Source organism: Phoca vitulina, unplaced genomic scaffold (assembly GCF_004348235.1).
Source record: "Phoca vitulina isolate PV1807 unplaced genomic scaffold, GSC_HSeal_1.0 scaffold2, whole genome shotgun sequence".
In the NCBI taxonomy this organism is placed as follows: Eukaryota; Metazoa; Chordata; class Mammalia; order Carnivora; family Phocidae; genus Phoca; species Phoca vitulina.
Genome location: NW_022589705.1, coordinates 6,250,352 through 6,271,024, shown reverse-complemented (window position 1 = coordinate 6,271,024; position 20,673 = coordinate 6,250,352). Strand labels below are relative to the sequence as shown.

At 39.8% G+C, this 20,673-nt stretch overlaps 2 protein-coding genes across 5 annotated transcripts in view; both read right to left on the bottom strand.

Annotated features, from left to right (window-relative positions):
- Window positions 1-1,234, bottom strand: part of CSDE1 (cold shock domain containing E1) — a 39,788-nt gene extending 38,554 nt beyond the window's left edge. For both annotated transcript variants that reach the window (XM_032420917.1, XM_032420926.1), the window contains exon 1: window positions 1,129-1,234. The gene's annotated coding sequence lies outside the window, so the exon portion shown is untranslated. The remainder of the gene's footprint in view (window positions 1-1,128) is intronic.
- Window positions 1,235-12,321: 11,087 nt separating this feature from the next.
- Window positions 12,322-19,937, bottom strand: SIKE1 (suppressor of IKBKE 1). Of its 3 annotated transcripts, none has more exons than XM_032420875.1 (5): window positions 19,672-19,936; window positions 19,342-19,447; window positions 18,335-18,477; window positions 17,055-17,168; window positions 12,322-14,304 (listed from the first exon to the last, which is right to left on the bottom strand). In XM_032420875.1, the coding sequence occupies exons 1-5, from the start codon at window positions 19,840-19,842 to the stop codon at window positions 14,203-14,205; spliced, it is 636 nt and encodes a 211-aa protein (XP_032276766.1). In that variant the 5' UTR covers window positions 19,843-19,936; the 3' UTR covers window positions 12,322-14,202. The 3 variants fall into 3 exon arrangements, with proteins under 3 accessions (XP_032276766.1, XP_032276775.1, XP_032276783.1); XM_032420884.1 differs by having other exon boundaries at window positions 19,684-19,935; XM_032420892.1 differs by lacking the exon at window positions 19,342-19,447 and having other exon boundaries at window positions 19,617-19,937.
- Between the last annotated feature and the right edge of the window lie 736 nt (window positions 19,938-20,673).

The following is a 20,673-nucleotide window of genomic DNA, read 5'->3' as shown; positions in this document are numbered from 1 at the left end:
TTTTGTATCTGCAAATTGATGGCTGTTTTTAGGGAGCGTTCCCTGCCTCACTTTTGAGTGAAGGAAGAAAGAAGCCACCTGGGTGTTTCTAAAGGAAAATCTTAAAGCAAAAGAACCGTGGCACTAAAATTTCATATTGACAAAATATCGGATGGTTAAAAACCTCAAGTGTCTCCGACCAGGGCTCCAAAAAACTAACTCTACACAGAATGACGAAGCCAAGTCGTTCATTGCTCAACGTAGACCAGGCTTTTGCACCGTAAGAGCCAGAGATGGCGGTAAGGACGGCTCCACTGAGCTCTAATAGAGCACGCCCTAACCCCAGGATAGAGGAGTGAGAGACACGTGCCGAAGATTAGGGGCTGGTTTCCTTTCTCAAGAAGCCCAGGAAAGCAAGAAGGGAAGGTTGGGTGCGGGGATTCAAGACAGACAGCTCCAGGTGAGTGGAAGTAAAGATAACACTTCAGCTGAGCTACTGTGCCAGACGTGGTCGGGGAAAGGAGGTGTCTCCAAGCATTTAGATGGTGCAGGGTCTCAGTCCATACACAAAGGAGGCGCCACTACCGCACTGCGCTCTGGTACTCGTAGTCAGACCCCCAAGCAGGTGACGGACAGTAAACTATAGGGTCCAGAGTGAGAGTAGGCCCCTCTCCCTCTGCCTCCGGCTCCTCCAACTTCACACAAAGGACCGCGCCACCACCCCCTCGCCCCGCCCGCCGGGACTTGTAGTTCCCGTTCCCCCCGCCAAGCCGCAGAGAAGGAAGTGGCTAGACTACAATTCCCAGCAGCCTCCGCGCCCGAGCCCCGCACCCCTGCCTCCATCTTGGCTGCGGTCGGAGCCTCCATTTTCGCTCCCTCCCCCCACTGTAGTCACCACCACCACCACCACGCGCGGCTGCCTGGCCTCGACTCTTCGTTTCGGCTCTACGGCCTGACATGAGGCTTAGACAGTTAAACGGGGGCCAGGTGGAAAAGCCCAGGGTAGAGACTCAGGGTGAGATCTTCCCTGCCCGGAGCTCTAGGAGTGCCCACCTTGACTCAGAAGTCTCTCCCGTTAGTCTTTGTCTTCTCATCTGCCCCTAGCCTGGCTTCTTGCTACCCCCAATTGGACCCCGAGGTCGTACTCACCCCAACAGCTCAGCGCCCCCTCTCCAGCGCCGCCATAAGCAGCACGGCCCGGTACGTAGGAATAAATCTCGCTTCTCTCGCGAGAGTTGCGGGCTCCGAGCGCGTGCACGGGAAGCGGGGGAGGGCGGGGGGGGCGTGTACTCCTAATACGCCTGCGCATGAGGGCTGAGTGACGCCAACTAGCGCGCTGCTCTTAGCCACAACCAAGATGGTTGCGCACGTTACCCTACATTCCCTCCCCCGTGAGCTGTGGGAAGCAATCTCGGTGTTTACTGACTCCGCTGGGACGCATGGGGTGGGGTGGCGGGTTACTTTCGGCGTCTCTGATCTTTGCAAACCTGAATATGCCTTAAGTAGCGAGACCATGGTAAACTTTGAGGGCGAACAATTTAGAGGGCATTTCCAGGAATGTCATATAAAGGATTTCGCTTTTTCTCAGCGATAATACAGAAACCTCAAACCCCAGTTTCTCCTCATAGTGCAAGTCTTTTTTTTCCTCTTGTTTGCTATAATATATTGGAATTTTCATTAGTATAGAGTAGGTTTTTAGTAAGGTAATTTGGAAGTTTTACGTGGTACCTTTGTCTCCCAGAAACTATACTGCTTGCAACAGACGGACAAGAGTGAGCAAGGCAGCATAATCATTAAAAAACAACCAAAAAAAAAAAAAAAACCCTCCTTCATCTGACCTTTGCAGTCACCACAAGATAATCATGGTCTATCCGGTAATCAAAGAGGCTGAATCAGTAACCAAAAGGTTGAAATCAAGGCAAATGGATGATTAATCCAACGGGGTAAGAGGAAGGAGGAAAATAGTTAATTGTTACCACAGAAAAGTTCAATGAATTTTCCCTTGTCAAACAATAGAGCAGTACCCTCTGGTGAGAGGAATGCGTTTCCCAGATTGTGCGGCTCTCTCTTTTGACAGTATTAGATAAACAATGATCAGTCACGCTCCTGAGAACTCTGCTACCCACTTTATTTTCGCTTTCAACACATATTTATCCTACATCTCTTATGTGTCATCGTTGAAGTGTATACAGTTCTCAAGACAAATGGATATGGTTCTGTCCTCAAGGAACTTTCAGTCTAGCATCATTCAGTAATCACAAAAACAAATTTAAACGTTCACAGTGAAATAAGTGCAATGAAGGAAAGATGCACAGTGTTAAGAGAGTAAGCAGCCTCCAATTCTGAACAAATTTTTCTCTTGAATTCTAAGAGGCAGTATCCTACTTATGATTTTTAAAAAGATTTTCCTCTTACCTCTGTTGCAATTGGTCCAATTCCATTCCACCTCCAAGCTGCCTCTTTGTTCTCTTTGATGCCTTCCCACACTTTTCCTAGGCACAAGATATTTGCTTCGCATTTGCTTTCAATGCTTTCATAGCTCACTGTAATGTAATTATTAGTTTATACTAGCTAGTGATACTTTAGTACAGAGCCTATGACATTCATCTTTGCATCCGATACTTTAGTACAGAGCCTATGACATTCATCTTTGCATCCTTGGTCCTGACAGTGCGTGGTATAGACAATTCTCAAAAGCTTGTTGAATGAATAGCACTGAACAACAGTGTAAGAAGTTGTTAGAAATTGGAATGTTCTGTTGGGGCAGTACAAATCATTTAGTATATCAAACCAGCTGTTTTGTTTCCTTTGTCCATTTCTTAAATTGAAATCTCTTCTTAGCAATAGATCTAGTCTGGATAATCCAATCTAATGTTACAGAGAAACTGCCTTGGGCTCTTGCACTAGAAACAAGGTCACGTGAAGATGGGCTAAAAGTAGAATTAGGTCTAAGCGCACGTTCTCAAATATCATAGTAATGGGAAATGTAAAAATAATAGTCTCATTAAATTCTACAATCCCGATTAATAAGGAAAAATAAGTCTTGATTTCTACCATTACACATTAGTTTCTAAATACCTTCTTAAATCATATAACCATTTCATCCTCATCATTCTGATTGTGTCAATTGCCTTTAAATACCTCCTCAGTCCATAGTTAGTATCAGTTTACATTTAACAGAAAATGCAAATATGCATACATCCAGAAGCATACTTTTTAGCTTCCAGTGCATTCAAGAAAGCAAAAGATGGAGTCATTTGATTTAAATCACTAGTTTAAGTGATTTATTCTTTATACAAGTACTACCCATAATTAGAGGTTGGTTTCATTTTTAGAAGATCACTACATTTTGCGGCAATAATTTTTTTTTCAGATTAATTTTGAAGTCAAATTAAAAAGCTGAAAAATATAGTTATGTTTATTTTTTTAAACAGAAATAAGTTAAAGCAGAAATTTGTGAAGTCACTTGGGAAACCTTTTCCTATACAATGGGGGTAGTCATGGATTTTGAGGAGATATTTAGTCTATTAAGGAATAACGTGAAACAAAAAAAATGCATACATTATTTTTTGGTATTTATCATATTGGTTTTTCTTCTCTGAGAAACTTAAAGAGACAATGAAATTGATTATGATTATGGTTTTTTTCTCTCTCTACAAATATCAATAAGCACATATCTCTAGAGTATATTTGACAATCAAAAGTAACCATCCTTTACATATTTGTAAGGTTTTCTTTTTTTTTTTTTTATTTGAGAGAGAGAGAATGAGAGACAGAGAGCATGAGAGGGAGGAGGGTCAGAGGGAGAAGCAGACTCCCTGCTGAGCAGGGAGCCCGACGTGGGACTCGATCCCGGGACTCCAGGACCATGACCTGAGCCGAAGGCAGTCGCTTAACCAACTGAGCCACCCAGGCGCCCTGTAAGGTTTTCTTGAGCAGTGATGGCAACTGTATAGGATGAGTTTGTTTTTTTTTTTAAAGATTTTATTTATTTATTTGACAGAGAGAGACACAGTGAGAGAGAGAGCACAAGCAGGGGGAGTGGGAGAGGGAGAAGCAGGCTTCCCCCTGAGCAGGGAGCCCGATGCGGGGCTTGATCCCAGGACCCTGGGACCACGACCCGAGCGGAAGGCAGACGCTTAATGACTGAGCCACCCAGGCGCCCCAGGATTTTTTTTTTTTTTTTAAATATTTTATTTATTTGACAGAGAGACAGCGAGAGAGGGAACACAAACAGGGGGACTGGGAGAGGGAGAAGCAGGGTTCCTGCCTACCAGGGAGCCAGATGTGGGGCTCGATCCCAGGACTCTGGGATCATTACCTGAGCCAAAGGCAGACGCTTAACGACTGAGCCACCCAGGCGCCCCTAGGATGAGATTTTTGTAAGTTCTCTATAAAATGAGAAAAATTAGGTCAATGTGGAGATTTTTAAAAAATAAGGCTAAATTTATTCAAGATTTTAAGGACTGTTTTTTTTTTTTTTTTTTTTTTTAAAGATTTTATTTATTTATTTGAGAGAGAGAGAATGAGAGAGAGAGAACACATGAGAGGGGATAGGGTCAGAGGACGAAGCAGACTCCCTGCCGAGCAGGGAGCCCGATGCGGGACTCGATCCAGGGACTCCAGGATCATGACCTGAGCCGAAGGCAGTCGCTTAACCAACTGAGACACCCAGGCGCCCCTTAAGGACTGTTTTTATTCTGACATTATGTCCTTCCTATTTAGGGAAGATAAAGGGAACTTCTTTTTATAAAATTTAGGTAATAGTGGATAGTAAAGGGATCAATATTCAAGATTTCAGAACAGGAAAACACCATTTAGAGCAGAAACTTTCATAAAGAATAATCATTTCTTATTATTAAGAAATAATTAAGATTTAGTCCTAGAATCCTGCATTCTAAAACTTTGTATTCATTAACAAGCTCCCAACAGTTCAAATGCATTATGTAAATAAGAATAAGAAGCAGTATGTAATAAAATGTTAGAATCTAAATAAGAATAATGCAAAAACTATATGCTTTCCTTTAAAGTGTCAACATTGCACTTAAGGCAAGAATTATGTGGACATGCTAAGCCGCTGCACTATAAAGGTAGTCACCATAACACTTTAGCTTTGAGAATCAGTTAACCAAAGGGAAAGGTGGAGCAAAAGAATATTGTTAATTAAACTTAAATTAGATCCTAATGAAAACCAATTGCACTTAAAATCCAAACTCTTTTACCATGGCCTACAAGGCCCTAAATGACCTAGTTACCACTAAATCTCTAACCCCTAGTTCACCATGATTCAATTCCATTGCTATTTTGGTTCTTCCAACATTGTAGATTTGTTCCTACTCAGAACTCTTGCATTTACTGTTGCCTCCATCCGGAATTCTCTTTCCCCAAATCATCACTTTTTTTTTTTTAAGATTTATTTTATTCATTTGAGAGAGCATGCACACATGCGCACTCGCGGTTGGAGGGCAGAGGAAGGGGGAGGGAATCCTGAAGCAGACTCCTCACTGACCATGGAGGCCAACATGGAGCCCAGTTCCAGGACCCTGAGATCATGACCTGAGCAGAAACCAAGAGCCTGATGCTCAACCAACTGAACCAACCAGGTGCCCGCCACCACTACCAATCATCACTTTTTGGCACTTTCTCATCATTCAGTTTTTAGCTCAAATGTTACTGCCTCACAAAGATCTTCTCTAAAGTAAAAGTACCCACTATCGCTGTCACTCTCTATAACATTATCTTGTTTTATTGTCTTTATAACATGTATTGCTATCCAAAATTAACACATTTATGAATTTGTTTATTCCTCTTCTTCCTAAACAATAGCCCAGGCTTCAGTTCTCTGGTTCATCATTGCATCCCCTAAACCTAGGACAGGGACTAATATAACAGTAAGTACTTAATAAATATTCATCAAATGAATGAATTATACATTTCATTAAATCTAAGACAGTATTGATTGTATGATACATCATTATTTGTGCACCAGCAGGAAGAAAATATGTTGCCATTTTCACTCTGACATAATATTGTTATTACTTAGAATTTTTATATTTATTAATGGAGTGCTTTAAAACTTGTTTAGATGTAGTTTAGGTTTAATTAGATAAAAGTTTAAAAACGTTTTTATCATGTGTCACTCTTGTGTGTATATAAAGTAAAAATAAATAAGCAAAGTAAATTGGTGAAGGTATTCCTAACACTTCTTCACAAAGCCTAACTCTTCTGAATCTCTTTCTTTGTAGTAATAAATTTGACTATATTTTAATATAGTCATTGATCAACAGACAGCATTAAAAAAATTAAAAATCAACAAATTAGAGTAAATGCAACACGTAAAACTGATAATGTATTAGTATCATGACTATATACTAAATTAACACATATAAATAAGAAAAAGTCAAGGAAAAGAAATGGGGGAATGACTTGAATGTCTACATTAAAAAAAACTGTATAGGGGCACCTGGGTGGCTCACTGGTTAGGCATCTGCCTTCGGCTCAGGTCATGGTCTTGGAGTTCTGGGATTGAGCCCTGTATTGGGCTCCCTGCTCAGCAAGGAGTCTGCTTCTCCCTCTCGCTCTGCCCCTACTCCCTGCTCATGGTCTCTCTTTCAAATAAATAAAATCTTTTAAAAAAAAAAAGTTTAAAAGAAATAAAATTAAAAAAAATAAAAAATTGTATAGGCAAATAAGCATTTGAAATTACGCTCAGCCTCATTAGTAATCAGGAGAATATGTATTTGTTGAGATTATTTTATTTTTTAAATATTTTATTTTATTTATTTGTCAGAGAGAGAGAGAGCACATGCACACAAGCAGGGGGAGCAGCAGACAGAGGGAGAAGCAGGCTCCCTGCAGAGCAGGGAGCCCAATGCAGGGCTTCCATCCCAGGACCCTGGGATCATGACCTGAGCCAAAGGCAGACGCTTAACCAACTGAGCCACCCAGGTGTCCCTGTTGAGATAATTTTAGACTTACAAAAGAATTAGAAAAATTGTATAGAAAGTTCTCATAAACTCTTCACCCAGTTTCCCATTATGTTAAGTTTACCTAACCATAGAACAATTTTCAAAACAAGGAAATTAACCTTGACACAACATTAACTAAACTACAAAATTAATTCAGGTTTTGTCAGTTTTTTCCCTAATATCCATTTTCTTTTCCAGAATCAAATCCAGGATCCCACCCTGCATTTAGTTGTTATGTCTCCTTACTCTCCTCCGTTCTATGATAGTTCCTTATCTTTCATGACCTGAACACTTTGGAACAACATTGGTCAGTTATTTTGTAAACATCCCTCTGCTTGTTTTTATCTGATCTTTCCCTTGAAACATTATTTAGATTATGTACCCTTCTCACTGCATCATACCAAGGGTCATAAGATGTTGAAATGTATTATTAGTGATGTTTGCCTTAATCAGTTGGTTAAAGTGGAGTCTGCCAGGATTATTCATAAGTAAAGTTGTTATTTTTCCTTTATAATTACTAAATGTTTGGGGTGGGGGGGAGAAACTTTGGGACTATACTTAATTGAATTGTCCTCTCAAAATTCATGTCTACTCAGAAGCTCAGAATGTGGCCTTTTTGGGAATAGGGTCTTTGCAGATGTAATCAAATTAAGATGAAATCATACTGAATTACAGTAAACACTAATCCAATGACTGGTTTTCTTAGAAGAGGGGAATTTGGACACAGACACAGACATATCGGGAGAACATTATAAGACGAGGCAGAAATTGCAGTACTATATCTAGAAGCCAAGGAATACAAGAATTGGTAGAAGCTAGAAAAGAGGGAACACATTCTCCCTTTGAGCCTCCAGAAAGAACCAATCTTGTCAACACCTTAATTTCACACTTCTAGCCATCAGAACTGTGAGAATAAATTTCTGTTGTTTTAAGCCATCCATTTGTAGTAATGTTATGGTAACTCTAGGAAACTAACAAGAGACTAGGCAAATACCTTTTTCTGCTTAAATGTATTAAAATGTACTTAAATGAACTAAAAATTAGTTCACTAATTTTAGCATACATTGATCTTGCTGAATCTCTTTTTGGCTCATATATGTGCAGGTTTTTCCTCACAGAATTATTCTTGGGCCACCAAGAATACTGGTAATGCAGGATGTCCTAGGAGTGCTTCATTGTTGTATCCAGGATTTTATTCCAAGCTGCTAAAAGCCATGTGGTCGGCAGAATTCTAAAATGGCTACTGAGAATCCCACCACCTAGTGTACATGCTGTGTATAATCCCCTGCTCTTGAGCATGGGCTGGACCTGTGGATATTACAGGATACCTCCTATCTCCTTTATGGCAAAGAGATTACTGCAGTTGTAATTAAGATCTCTGATCAGTTGGGTTAATCAAGAGGAAGATTCTTCTGGTTGGGCCTAACCTAAGCAGGTGAGCTTTTATTTTTTTATTTTTAAGATTTTATTTATTTATTCTTAGAGGAGAGAGAGGGTGTGAGTGAGGGGAGGGTCAGAGCGGGAGGGAGAGAATCTCAAGCAGCCCCTGAGCTGAGTGTGGAGCCCGACACAAGGCTCAATCTCAGGACCCTGAGATCATGACCTGAGCCAAAACTGAGTCAGTTGCTTAACTGACTGAGCCGCCTAGGCACCCCTCAGGTGAGCTTTTATGAGGGGAGTCTAGAGGTGGGAGACAAGGGAGGTCAGAGAGATGATCTCCTGTTGGCCTTGAAGTCCTAGGAGTTTTACCCCTGCACAGAAATGAATTTTGCCAACAACCATGTGAACTTGGGAGAGGGCCCAGAGCCTCAGATGAGATGCTAGTCTATGTTGACACTTTGATTTCAGCCTTGTGAGATCATTAGATGGGACCCTAGTTAAACCCTGCATGGACTTCTGACCTACAGAATTGTAAGAGAATAAATGGGCATTGCTTTAAGGTGCTAAATTTGCAGTAATCTGTTATATAGCAATAGAGAATGAATACAGCCATACTCCAGGTTCTTATGCTGGCACTCTCTTGATCTTACAAGAAGGTTCACATGAATGGAAAGTTCACAGACAACAGCTAAACCCCTATTCCCTTCTCAAATAGTGCTTAAAATAGTTTTTTTTTTTTTTAAAGATTATATTTATTTGCCAGAGATTGAGAGAGAGAGAGAGTACAAGCAGGGGGAGCAGCAGGCAGAGGGAAAGGGAGAAGCATGCTCCCTGCTGAGCGAGGAACCCGATGTGGGGCTCGATCCCAGGACTCTGGGATCATGATTGGAGTCGAAGGCAGATGCTTAATCAACTGAGCCACTCAGGTGCCCCTTAAAAGTTTCTTGACCAAAATACCAAGAGCTTACCTTTGGCCAGTCATGCCATCAGGAACATGGCCAATTTTGCTTTTGCTTAGAATCAACTACATTACAAACCCCTATATGTATAAGACCTATCCCAATTTCAGAGATGTTAAAATATGAAAAAAAAATGAATCTTAGGATCGGTATTTTCAGGAGGCTAGATCAAATGTTGAGTGAATTGTAGTTCATTCAGAAGCTCTGAAGATTCTACCTCCTCTTTAGGATTCTTTGTGAGTAACAAAAGAAAAAGCATGATCTGCTTTCCATTATATTAGCAGATAATAGTCCTTAATTCCCTCTGAAGGTTGCTGAGACAACTGCAAGTGAAATAGCTGAAAAATGTGCAATATGACTGCTTATTGTGAAATGTATCTAATCTAAATGAGGTAGATGGAGAATTAAAAATTAGTCAGATATTAGCAAGGATTTTAAAAATGCATAATTGTACTATTATATATGTATTTTAACAATTATATAGTCACACAATGAAATATTGTACATCAGTGGAAATAAATGACAGCTATGTACAACAAAAGGATCTCAGAAACATAATGTTGAGTGAAAAAAATCAGATCCCCATAGACTATGTGTAACATACAATACCATTTTTATAAAGCTCAAAAAGGAACAAAACTAAAAAATGTCACTTTAGGGATACATACATATTTTAGGTCTTTTTGCATGTGAGAGAACTATGAAAAAGAGGGAGTAGGGAGGTGGGGAGAGACAGGAGAGGAATTCAAATAGATAAATGCAAAGTATGGGTAATGTTCTAATTCTTAGGTGACAAAAGATTATGTTTGATAACCTATTTGCATGTTACACATCCTTTTATGTGTCAAATATTAAAATGTAAGTACAACACTATGTATAAAGTATTGGCAAAATTTATATTTGCATGGTTGTTTTCTTTTGTTTTTAAGTAGCTCCTCGCTTATCGTGGAGCCCAACACGGGGCTTGAACTCACAACCCTGAAATCAAGACAGGAGCTGAGATCAAGAGTTGGGCACTTAGCTGACTGAGCCACCCAGGTGCTCCTGGCATGGTTGTGTTTAAAACTATGCTTATTTTATCAATCAGCATTCTTAATTATAGGCAATTCAGAATAACTTTAACAAAAAGTGATTTTATTAGAAGGCTAATAAGCAATCCTCAGGATCTCTAAGACAGCCAGAAAACCAGAATTAGAGGCTAGAGAGCCTCTAATCACTTCAGATAACTGCTTCAGTGAAGATCCCACTATGTGGCAGAGACACTGCAGCTTACACCACTGACTTTGCCGACACTGGATACTGAATGTCATTAAAGCCACTTCTGCTCCTCTGTGGAACTGCATATAGTAGCCAGTGTTATAGGCCTTTGCTCAAAGAATTCTGTACAGTTTCCTGCTTCTTTGCCTAACTTTAAAGTTTGAGGTGGATGCATCTTCCTTAGCTGCAAAAGAGGCCGGGAAAACATTTATCTGACACTTTCAAATTTCTTAGGAGGAAGGCTTTGCCTCATTAGATGAGGGATTCCCTAAACAGCATAGGAATAAGGATATTGGGCAGCCAGAAAAGAAATGACAGTTGTCTGCCATAGCCCATTCTCTTGGCTACCCAACACCAACACTGTCAGCTAATGCTTTCACTTGTTAAAAACTATTCAACGTAAAAGGACTTGTCAGACATCATTAATTGCTTTCTCAATACTCTTTCCTCCTTGCTAATAGAATACTGATTGAGGCAACTATGTACCCAGCCTTTGCAAATAGAAGTAACCATTTAAAGAGGTAGGCAAGTAAGACAGGGAAATCTGTCTGGAATTTCTGGGAAAGCTTTGCTTTTCATCATAAAAGAGTATACACACAGTTGGCGTAGGCCGTTTCCCTTTTTTTCCTGCCTTCAATATGGCCAAGACATCTGATACAGCGCCAACCTTTTTGTAACCAAAAGAACATGAAGGATGAAAAGCCACACACTAAGGAGGCAGATTTGAAAGACAGAACTGCACTTTTCCGTACACAGGTAAGACCACTAATTAAACACTGTCCATGTCAGTTGTATGCATACAAGCTCTCAGTTACATTATTCTAGAAAGAGATGACAAATATGTCTCATTAGTTATGACTCCATTTATTGAATTCATATTTTCTAGTATATGGGCTGTGGTTATTTCTTTTGCACTATTACTAAAAATAGATTTTGCTAATCAAGAACCACTTGAACTCCAACCAGTATTTGGAGTTTAAAGGCATCTTAACTTAGTGGTTAAGAATATGTTTAAGAGTCTCTCTGGGTTGGAATCTTTGTTCTAGTTTAGACATATAGCATAATCTCCTTGTGCCTGAGTATGTGTAAAATGAGGTACAGTTGAAATGGAGATTATATAACTAGAAAGCACCAAGCTTTCTCCTCCATATAGCCCCTCCTCTGTATCCTATACATCCTCATATTGGATGTATCACTGCACTGTAATTATATGTATATCTGTCTTCTCTACCAAATTTTTCTTCAAAAAGTGTCAAGGCCTTTCCCCCCCTTTTTCTATTCATAATCCTGAATGAAGTGTCTGGTACATAGATTAGACATTCTCAAACTAGTATCCTTAGAAGTTATCTGGGACAATTATTAAAATACAAATTCCTAGATCCCATTCCCTAATTTCTATTTCAGTTGTCAGCAAACCATTTTGGGGAACACTGAAATAGACCTTCAATGTTTGAATCAAATTATGCATAATGTATTACTATAAGTCAAGGTAAAAGGTAAGGTATTATTAAGGTAAAAGTGGATAATCTTTAAGCATTTTTCAAGGTACTTCCAAACTCAGTTTTAATTTTATAATATGATTTGTAATTGTATAATTTTGATTTTTAATCATGAGGAAATCTCAAACCATTTTAGAAACAGCTATTTGTAGAGTTATACTGCTGACCACCTTATGCTAATTACAAAATACTTATGAAAAGCCCTACTTGACAGGTTGCTATATATGTGAAAAATAAACCTTTGTATTTCCTAATAAGTAGATTCATTACTGAGTAAAATTAACTATTACTCTTAAAATGTTTTTATTAGAAATGATGTATTTGTATTAACACCAGCCAGAATTTACATTTTGTAGGGCACTGAGAGCTCTTTCACTCAAACTTCAAGCTTTTGATTTGCCAGGGGGAAAAGTTAACATAAATTTATCCTGATATCTGAGATGTGAACAACTTTATAAACAACTTTAAAGGAACATAAGGTAGATAAAGAGACACCATGTTATACTTTAATGGGCCATTTGATGACTTTATCATTTTTACTGAAAACTGGCCATGGCAGCTGACATATCATGTAGGGGTACCTGCTTCCTGAGTGGAACCGTGGGACACAGAGTGGCACTTAGGGCATATACCTCAAGCCAAATGGCTGGACTTAAGTTTTACTTACTGTTGGGAAACAAGATAAAAATGCCTACAGTGGGGGTGGAAGTATTTTTCAAATTCTATGCAGGACTTCGAATAGAAATTTGAGTTTCTTAAATGACATATACCTAATCATTAAAGACCACCACTATAGGCCAAGTCCTTTCAGTATTAGTGGGATCAGATGCTTTCAGGATATCTTAGTGAGGTTTTATTGTTTTAACTGGAGTTACTTCTTTATGGCAGTACAAAAGAAATTTTACATTACACAAAAGCACTAACAACAAACTCTTTTTAATACTGTGTCTCTCCTGTGCAGTATGGTGCTTAGTGCTACTGGAAAATATGGACAGGTTTAGGATTCATTATTTCAATTATTTTTGGGCAAACCTAAATTGATAGTATAACATGAAGTAATTTGTAAATCTGGCATGTGACTAAACTGAGATAGGCAAGTGAATTGATGAGTGAGCTAGTTTACCGCTCAGCATTTGAATCTCAACACTGCTTTGTTGTCTACACAGCACAACGAATGTGATAACTCTCATTAGGTGATAAAACTTTGCTTCCTCATGAAAAATGGATCTAAAAAGAAAGCCAACTATCAGTACTAGTAATGAAAGACATCCAAGTAAGTGATGGTTCTTAACTATAAAATAGAAGTTATATATAAATTAAACAGAATGTAGTACCTAAAAACTATGATGTGAATAAACCCATTATATGCTCTTCAACTGAGTAAACCACCCAAGTTGAAGTTTTCCAAGGAGGACAATATTGAAAAATTGACTACTAATATCTAATAGAGTAACAGCTACTTTCAGCATTTGAACTAAGAGTACATGTGTATGTGTACACACATAGGACAAATTTCTCAGGATTCTTTGAACAATATGACGACTCTACTTTTACTTATTTTCAAGTATGTTTCTTGGGGACTAGCAGTAGGTTCTCTCAAATTAAGAATAAAGACACCAGGTCATAAAGTGCCAACTCTTAGCACCAGAGAGACTTAAAACTTCAAAGGAGGTGAATGTACAAATCAGAGAATCTGCCAATCTAGTTGTGTGGAATTGTATTACTTTTCTCAAATGGAAAAAAAAATCTAGGTTTATGCCAAATAGATTTAAAAAGCTAATCTCTTAAAAATTTTTTAGAATTGTAATTTATAATCCTATATAAAATAAAATTGCTGGCTTATAATAAAAGGATCTAAGTTTGAGAGATGTGAAGAAACAAAAAGGAACCGATAACGGTTTATATAAATTGAGGTCCCAGAACTGAAAATTAGAAGTAGTCTCTTAGAGAAAGGAATGGTGAAACTCAGTGTGTATTTTCACGAACATACCCAAAAACCGTTTTGTGGACAGCCAGTTTGACTGCGAATTCTAAACTGCCACCCGATACCTTTAATCAACACTAAATCAAGTCTGAGGCAAGACACTAAATGGACAATACTCGAAAGATAATAACTTCCTTCCTTGATAAACAATCTCCAGCTGTCATTCAGAAGTTGAGTTATTTGATGGCTTGGGAAGCAGTGGCCATTGAGTTTTCCTTCCTGACCTGAAGAGACTCACTGCTGATGGACAATAATTCTCGAAGTTCCTTATTTTCAAGCTGGAAAAAAAAAAAAAGGTTTGTTTATTTCATGTATTTTGACTGTTAAACTGCATCAGAATACATTGTTTTGGCCCAGGAACAGAAAGCGTATTATTTTAATTTTAAACATTTTATGGAAACAAAATAACTGAGAATTTCCTAAAACACGAATTATTAATCATTTAACATACATTTCCTGAGTAATTTCTACATGCCCTGTTTTAGGACAAAAAAGAAAAAAAGCCTCCCTCCACCTGAGGAATTCACTGCTTGTCATACTTTTTGTGGTTCCCACAAGTTGTACTACTGTTTCTTCTAACTTTTACATTCCTAATAATATTTTGACTCTGCTCAGTCTTCTCTCCTGGATGTTTTGGAGAAAGGAAAAGGGGAAGAAACTACTCATTGGGGAAGTCAGGTACCACTGGGTGTCTTACATATATCATCTCAAAACAACCTGTAGGGCAGATACCATTGCCCACATCCATGTTCTCTTTAAGATAAGGACACTGGAGCTCACAGAAGTCCAAAAACTTGTCCAAACTCAGAGAACTTGGATGTGGTATTGCTGGGGTTTCAATCTGATGCTTGTGTTCTTTCCACTTAAAATATAAATAAAATTTGTCCCATATTTCCTTAGGGCTCTTTCCATATCTAAGTAAATCAGGGATAGTGTAGATAAGGTCATTCTATCATTTTAACTAACTCCTAATTCCTACTTGGGACCCTGTCACTCCCTTTGATTTCCAGGTAGGGCAGCTTGCACTCTTCATCCTTATTCTCTCTGCAGGAAATTCTGGTAAACCATAGCATCCTCAGGCTTCACCAAGAGTCTGGGCCCATGGTCATTAAATCGTCTACCACATAAAGTGCTTCCCTTAATACTGTGCATCTCTCCTAGCATGTATAAACCATTTCATATCATATAAGTAGTAGTCTTATTCCTTTCACTAGACTCTGAGCAGGGATATCCTATCTTTTTCTTTCTGTTATTTCTCAAAGGGCCCACCATGATAGCATCTGGTAATAAGCAACATTCAAACCATCTATTGTAATGTGTTTTCTTAATAATTTTCTAGGCATACTAATACCCCTATGCCTTTTTTTTTTTTTGTAAATTACTGCTATTACAATTAAAATATTACATGAAAATAACTTTTAAAGAATCAAGACTAGGGGCGCCTGGGTGGCTCAGTCGTTAAGCGTCTGCCTTCAGCTCAGGTCATGATCTCAGGGTCCTGGGATCGAGCCCCACATCGGGCTCCCTGCTCCGCTGGAGGCCTGCTTCTTCCTCTCCCACTCCCCCTGCTTGTGTTCCCTCTCTTCTGTGTCTCTCTCTGTCAAATAAATAAATAAAATCTTTAAAAAAAAATAAAAAAAAAATAAAGAATCAAGACTATAAGGTTTATAAAATAAACGGCAGACCCTTGGCTTTGTTCCCCAAAGGCAACCACTTTTATAAAATACTTTTTTTTTTTTAAGATTTTTTTAATTTATTCATTTGAGACACAGAGATACAAAGAGAGAGCATGAGCAGGGGGAGAGGCAGAGGGAGAAGGAGAAGCAGGCTCCCCGCTGAGCGAGGAGCTGGATGTGGGGCTCGATCCTAGGACCCTGGGATCATGACCCGAGCCAAAGGCAGACGCTTAACCATCTGAGCCACCCAGGCGCCCCCACTTTTGATACTTTTATCTATTTCTTTCGGTACTTACTTCCATAATTAACAGAGGAATAATTAATAATTATTAATATGCCTGTTCTGCTATTTCTTGATCAATTTCAGACATTACCTATTTGACTTCCTTTTATGACAGGAGGGATTTTATTTACTTAAAATTTAAAAATTTTTTTTATTTTTTATTTTTATTTATTTATTTTTTAATTTATTTGACAGAGAGAGACACAGCCAGAGAGGGAACACAAGCTGGGGGAGTGGGAGAGGGAGAAGCAGGCCTCCCTCTGAGCAGGGAGCCTGATGTGGGGCTCGATCCCAGGACCCTGGGATCATGACCCGAGCTGAAGGCAGATGCTCAATGACTGAGCCACCTGGGTGCTCCCCAGATTTTTTTATTTTTTAAAGATTTGATTTACTTGTCAGAAAGCGAGGAGGAGAGAGAGAGAGAGAGAGAGCACACAGCAGGGGGAGCGGCAGGCAGAGGGTTAGGGAGAAGCAGGTTCCCCATGGAGCAGGGAGCCGATGCGGGGCTCTTATCCCAGGACCCCGGGATCATGACCTGAGCCAAAGGCAGATGCTTAACCAACTGAGCCACTCAGGCGTCCCCAGAGGAGGGATTTTAGCTCACATGTAATTTGTCTCTTCCACTCTCTCTACCCTCTTGATAGGATAATATCTCAATTTCTAGCCAATACATAGTTGGCATTTTCATTGTTTGCTGCTGATTATATTTACTTTCCTGAAAAGGGTATGGAGAAGGAGTTGTTTTCTTTTAAGATTTATTTTATTTTTTTAGAGAGGGAACAGGAAGAGGGGCAGAGGAAGAGGGAGAGGATCTCAAGCAGACAGAAGCTGAGGGTGGAGCCCAACACGGGGCTCGATCTCACATCCCTGGGATCATGACCTGAGCTGAAATCAAGAGTCAGACGCTCAACCGACTGAGACACCCAGACGCCCCTGGAGGAGGAGTTTTAATTTTAAATCATGAACACATAGAAAACATCAATACACTGCCTAGGATAGTGATGGCATACCTTCCAGACTCTGAGAAAACTCCTTGAACATTGTGAGCTTACAATAGCAACAACCTTACCTCTAATTGGGCTAGTTTTTCCTGAATTTTACAAAACTGGTCATCATCCACCTGAACTGCTTTCCTCATCACTTCTCCCATTTCACAGATTCTGTCAATCTGACTCTCAATTTCCTGTGAAGATATTAAGAAAAAAAGGTGAAAAAGTTATCTTTTCTGCAGATATGAAGTTCATGAGAACTTGTGCATTATGATGTTAGAAAGTTCATTTAATCTATGCTAAGAAGTTACACGGAGTTTCACCATAATCTGAGTCCTTAGAGGCAAAGCCATAATAAAGTCATTTGTGGTATTCACAATTTGTTTTCAAGACTGATTCTAGTCTAACCACCCACTGAATACTTTTATTGGCAGGAAGCCTACCATATTCCAAGGTACCTTATTCTATCTTTGGATATATCTCTTCCAAAGTTTTTCACATGAGCTAAACCGTATTAAGGTTTAAGTTTTTTCCTCCAGATTACAGAAAATAGTTTATTTTTCTCTTCTGGACGAGAGCTATTTATTTATTTACTTTGAGAGCTAGTCACATATTTAAAATATTCCTGTTCCCTAAGACTTTTGTTAAGTCCGTAAAATGCTTTCAAAGGAATCTAAGATGAAACTTATCTTTCATAAATTTCATGGAACAGATAGTGCGGTGCCAATCTATCAATCCAGGTTTAAATGATATAGTATATATGAATGTACAATGACACCTGTGAAGCACTCTACAAACTTAAGCACAATTACTGGTTCTCCCAAATTAAAACCTAAGCAACCAAAGTGTAGAAACTATGCCATGTATTTTTTAAAAACCATACTTCTCTCCAACGACATAGTATGATGTTATGTAGTTCAGTTTAACAGTCAGTAAGCCTGACTGCCTGCTATGTGCCAGGTGCTGTGTTAGGGATAAGAGAAGAATCCATGCGCCTTACAATCAAGGAGCTTATATTTTAGTGAAAGTACAGTAATAACCAAGTATCTACTGAGCACCTTCGGCACTACCTTGCCTTATGTTTGTATGAGCATCCATTCATCTTGAAAAGAGATCTTGGGGCAGGCGGGAGTGAGGAACCTTAGTCCCACTGAAAGAAAAAAGCTCCTAAGTAGCCCCTTACTCCCTTCTATTCATATTCTTGCAAAGCTACAGCAAAATCCACAGCGAATGTGATAAACATGAAAGGAAAACAAGCTTACTTCAAAAACAAGCAATCAATTTTAAACAATTCAAGATTTTAATCCCGTTCAAGATTTTAATCCTGTTCATTCAGAATTTATTCATCAAAGTTTCTTACTGCAGAGTGAGACTGGTGAGCTTTCAGGACTGGCTCAGCATCCACGGCCTTTTTAGCAACCATTAATTGTAACATCTGCTTCCGGTACTTGCTCATGATGAGTTCCAAAGCATCCTGGTGTTCCTCCAAGGAAACCCATAGCTCTATCAAAAAAATAAAATCGCTTGGCAGTGACGTCTGAGAGATAGCTCCCAAAGCCAAAACTCTTTTAACAGTTGTAATTTTATGACACTCCATGAGATATTGTGAATGCAAAGTTATGATCAGTGTTTAAGTCTATAAAACTCAACAGTTAAGGTCTACGAGAAAAATAACTTTCTAGGCAGAGGCAGCATAGTCTGGTAGAAACAACATGGGATGTAGAATCAGAAGACATGGATTTCTTCAGTGAGTTACTAGCTTACTACTACTCTTACGCAAATCATTACTCTCTCTGAGCCTATTTCTTAAGTGCATTGTAATATTAAGTACCTAGGGCTTATCTACATCAAAATGAAGATATGAGAATACAATGGGATGATATATGTGAAAGCTGTCAACTGATATACAAATAACTTCATACTGCTATCATTAATAATGTACTCATGAAGCCTAAGAATATATACCCTGAGGCTAAAATTCAGTTCTTCCACCTTGCACAAGAACATTTAAAAAACCTCTTCAATCTTAACGTGTTTATTTCAATTAATGTTTAAACATAAAAAATTCAAGCCCTTGAGTATATTAACACTCTTGTGCAAATATCCATATGCGGATACATAAATAAGCTATGCAATAATTCAACTCTACTAAGCACTCCTTTGATAAGCTGCCTACAGATACAAAATCAGATGACCTTAAAAAGGGTAATGTAACAAACTTTATTGTTACTGGGCCATCACAGAATAACTCTTGTAAAAGTAGTAATCTGGAGATACATACAGGATGTGAATAGTTAGTTTGGCAAGAACTTTTGAAATATTACTGGATATGAGAAAATCATAACTACACCAAAAGGCCTGACTAACCTCTGTTTTCCTGCTGCAAGTCTCTAATCTGTGTATTCTCTTGGGACAGCAGAATGTGAGGTTTGAATTTGGACATGTCCTTTATATCGGATGCATCTTCTTGATACTGGACAAACAGAGACAGACTAAGCGCGCCGTTAACAGGAGAACAGCCGCGGATGCAACCGAAGGAGGAGGAATCGGGGCTCCAGGGCAGCATTCTCAACCCCGACCCCGCAGAACGGTCTCACCGCCACCCTCTGAGACTAGGCATAAACTTAAAGCCGAGTTCCCACCTTCCTTCGCCCTCCACCCCTCGGGTGCACAGATCCTGCGGGCACGGCCCCCTACCCTCTGCCCGACCTGGTCCGGAAGCGCCGTCCCCGCCTCCCGCATAGCGGCCACTCGCCGGTGCAGCGCGGCGGACTGATCCACTAGCGACTCTGCGGCGGCGTCGTGCTCCCGCAGCCGTTCCAGCAGCGTCTTGGCATCTGTCAGGATCTTCTCGATGGTGCAGCTCATAGTGGCCCAGGACCACAGCCCCTGCCCTGCTCACCTACCCGAATCTTCCCTGAACCTGGCTCAGCGTTACAAACGTCACTTCCGGTACGTTTAAAAGGCCCCTCGGCAGCCGCCATATGCGCTTGCGCAGTGGCGGCCCAGTCTGCGGGTGACCTCCTTGAGCTAGCGGCCGCTGGGCAGCCTCGCCCTGCGCGGAGCCACAGGCCTGGCCTTTCCCCGCCCTTGGTTTCTGGCTCCCAGGACCTGACGGTCCAGCAGGTTTGCGGCTGGGCGGACCGAGTTTCTTGGTCCCTACGCGTTTTGATTGATGTGGGTTGTTATTAAGTAATCGGTTTTTTAATTTTTTTGGTGCTCAGTCTCTTTTTTAATTTTTCTAAATTTTTATTTATTTATTTGAGAGAGAGAGAGAGGGAGCATGAGCAGGGGGAGCAGCAGAGGGAGAGGGAGAAGCAAGCCCTCTGCTGAGCAGGAAGCCCGATGTGGGGCTCGATCCCAGGACCCTGAGATCATGACCTGAGCCGAAGGCAGACGCTTAACCCACTGAGCCACACAGGGGCCCCGGTGCATAGTCTCTTTTTTAAAATTAACTTTAAAAATTGTGGTAAAATACAATAAAATGTACCATCTTAACCATATTAAAATGTACACTCCAGTAGTATTAAGTGCTTTCCCTTTGTTGTGCAACCAATCACCACATCCATCTCCAGAACTCTTTTCATCTTGCAAAATGGAAACTCTGTACCCATTAAATATTAACTCCTTATTCCACTGCAGTCCTCCCAGGCACTGGCAACGGCTATTGATTGTACTTTCTGTCTTTGTGAATTTAAC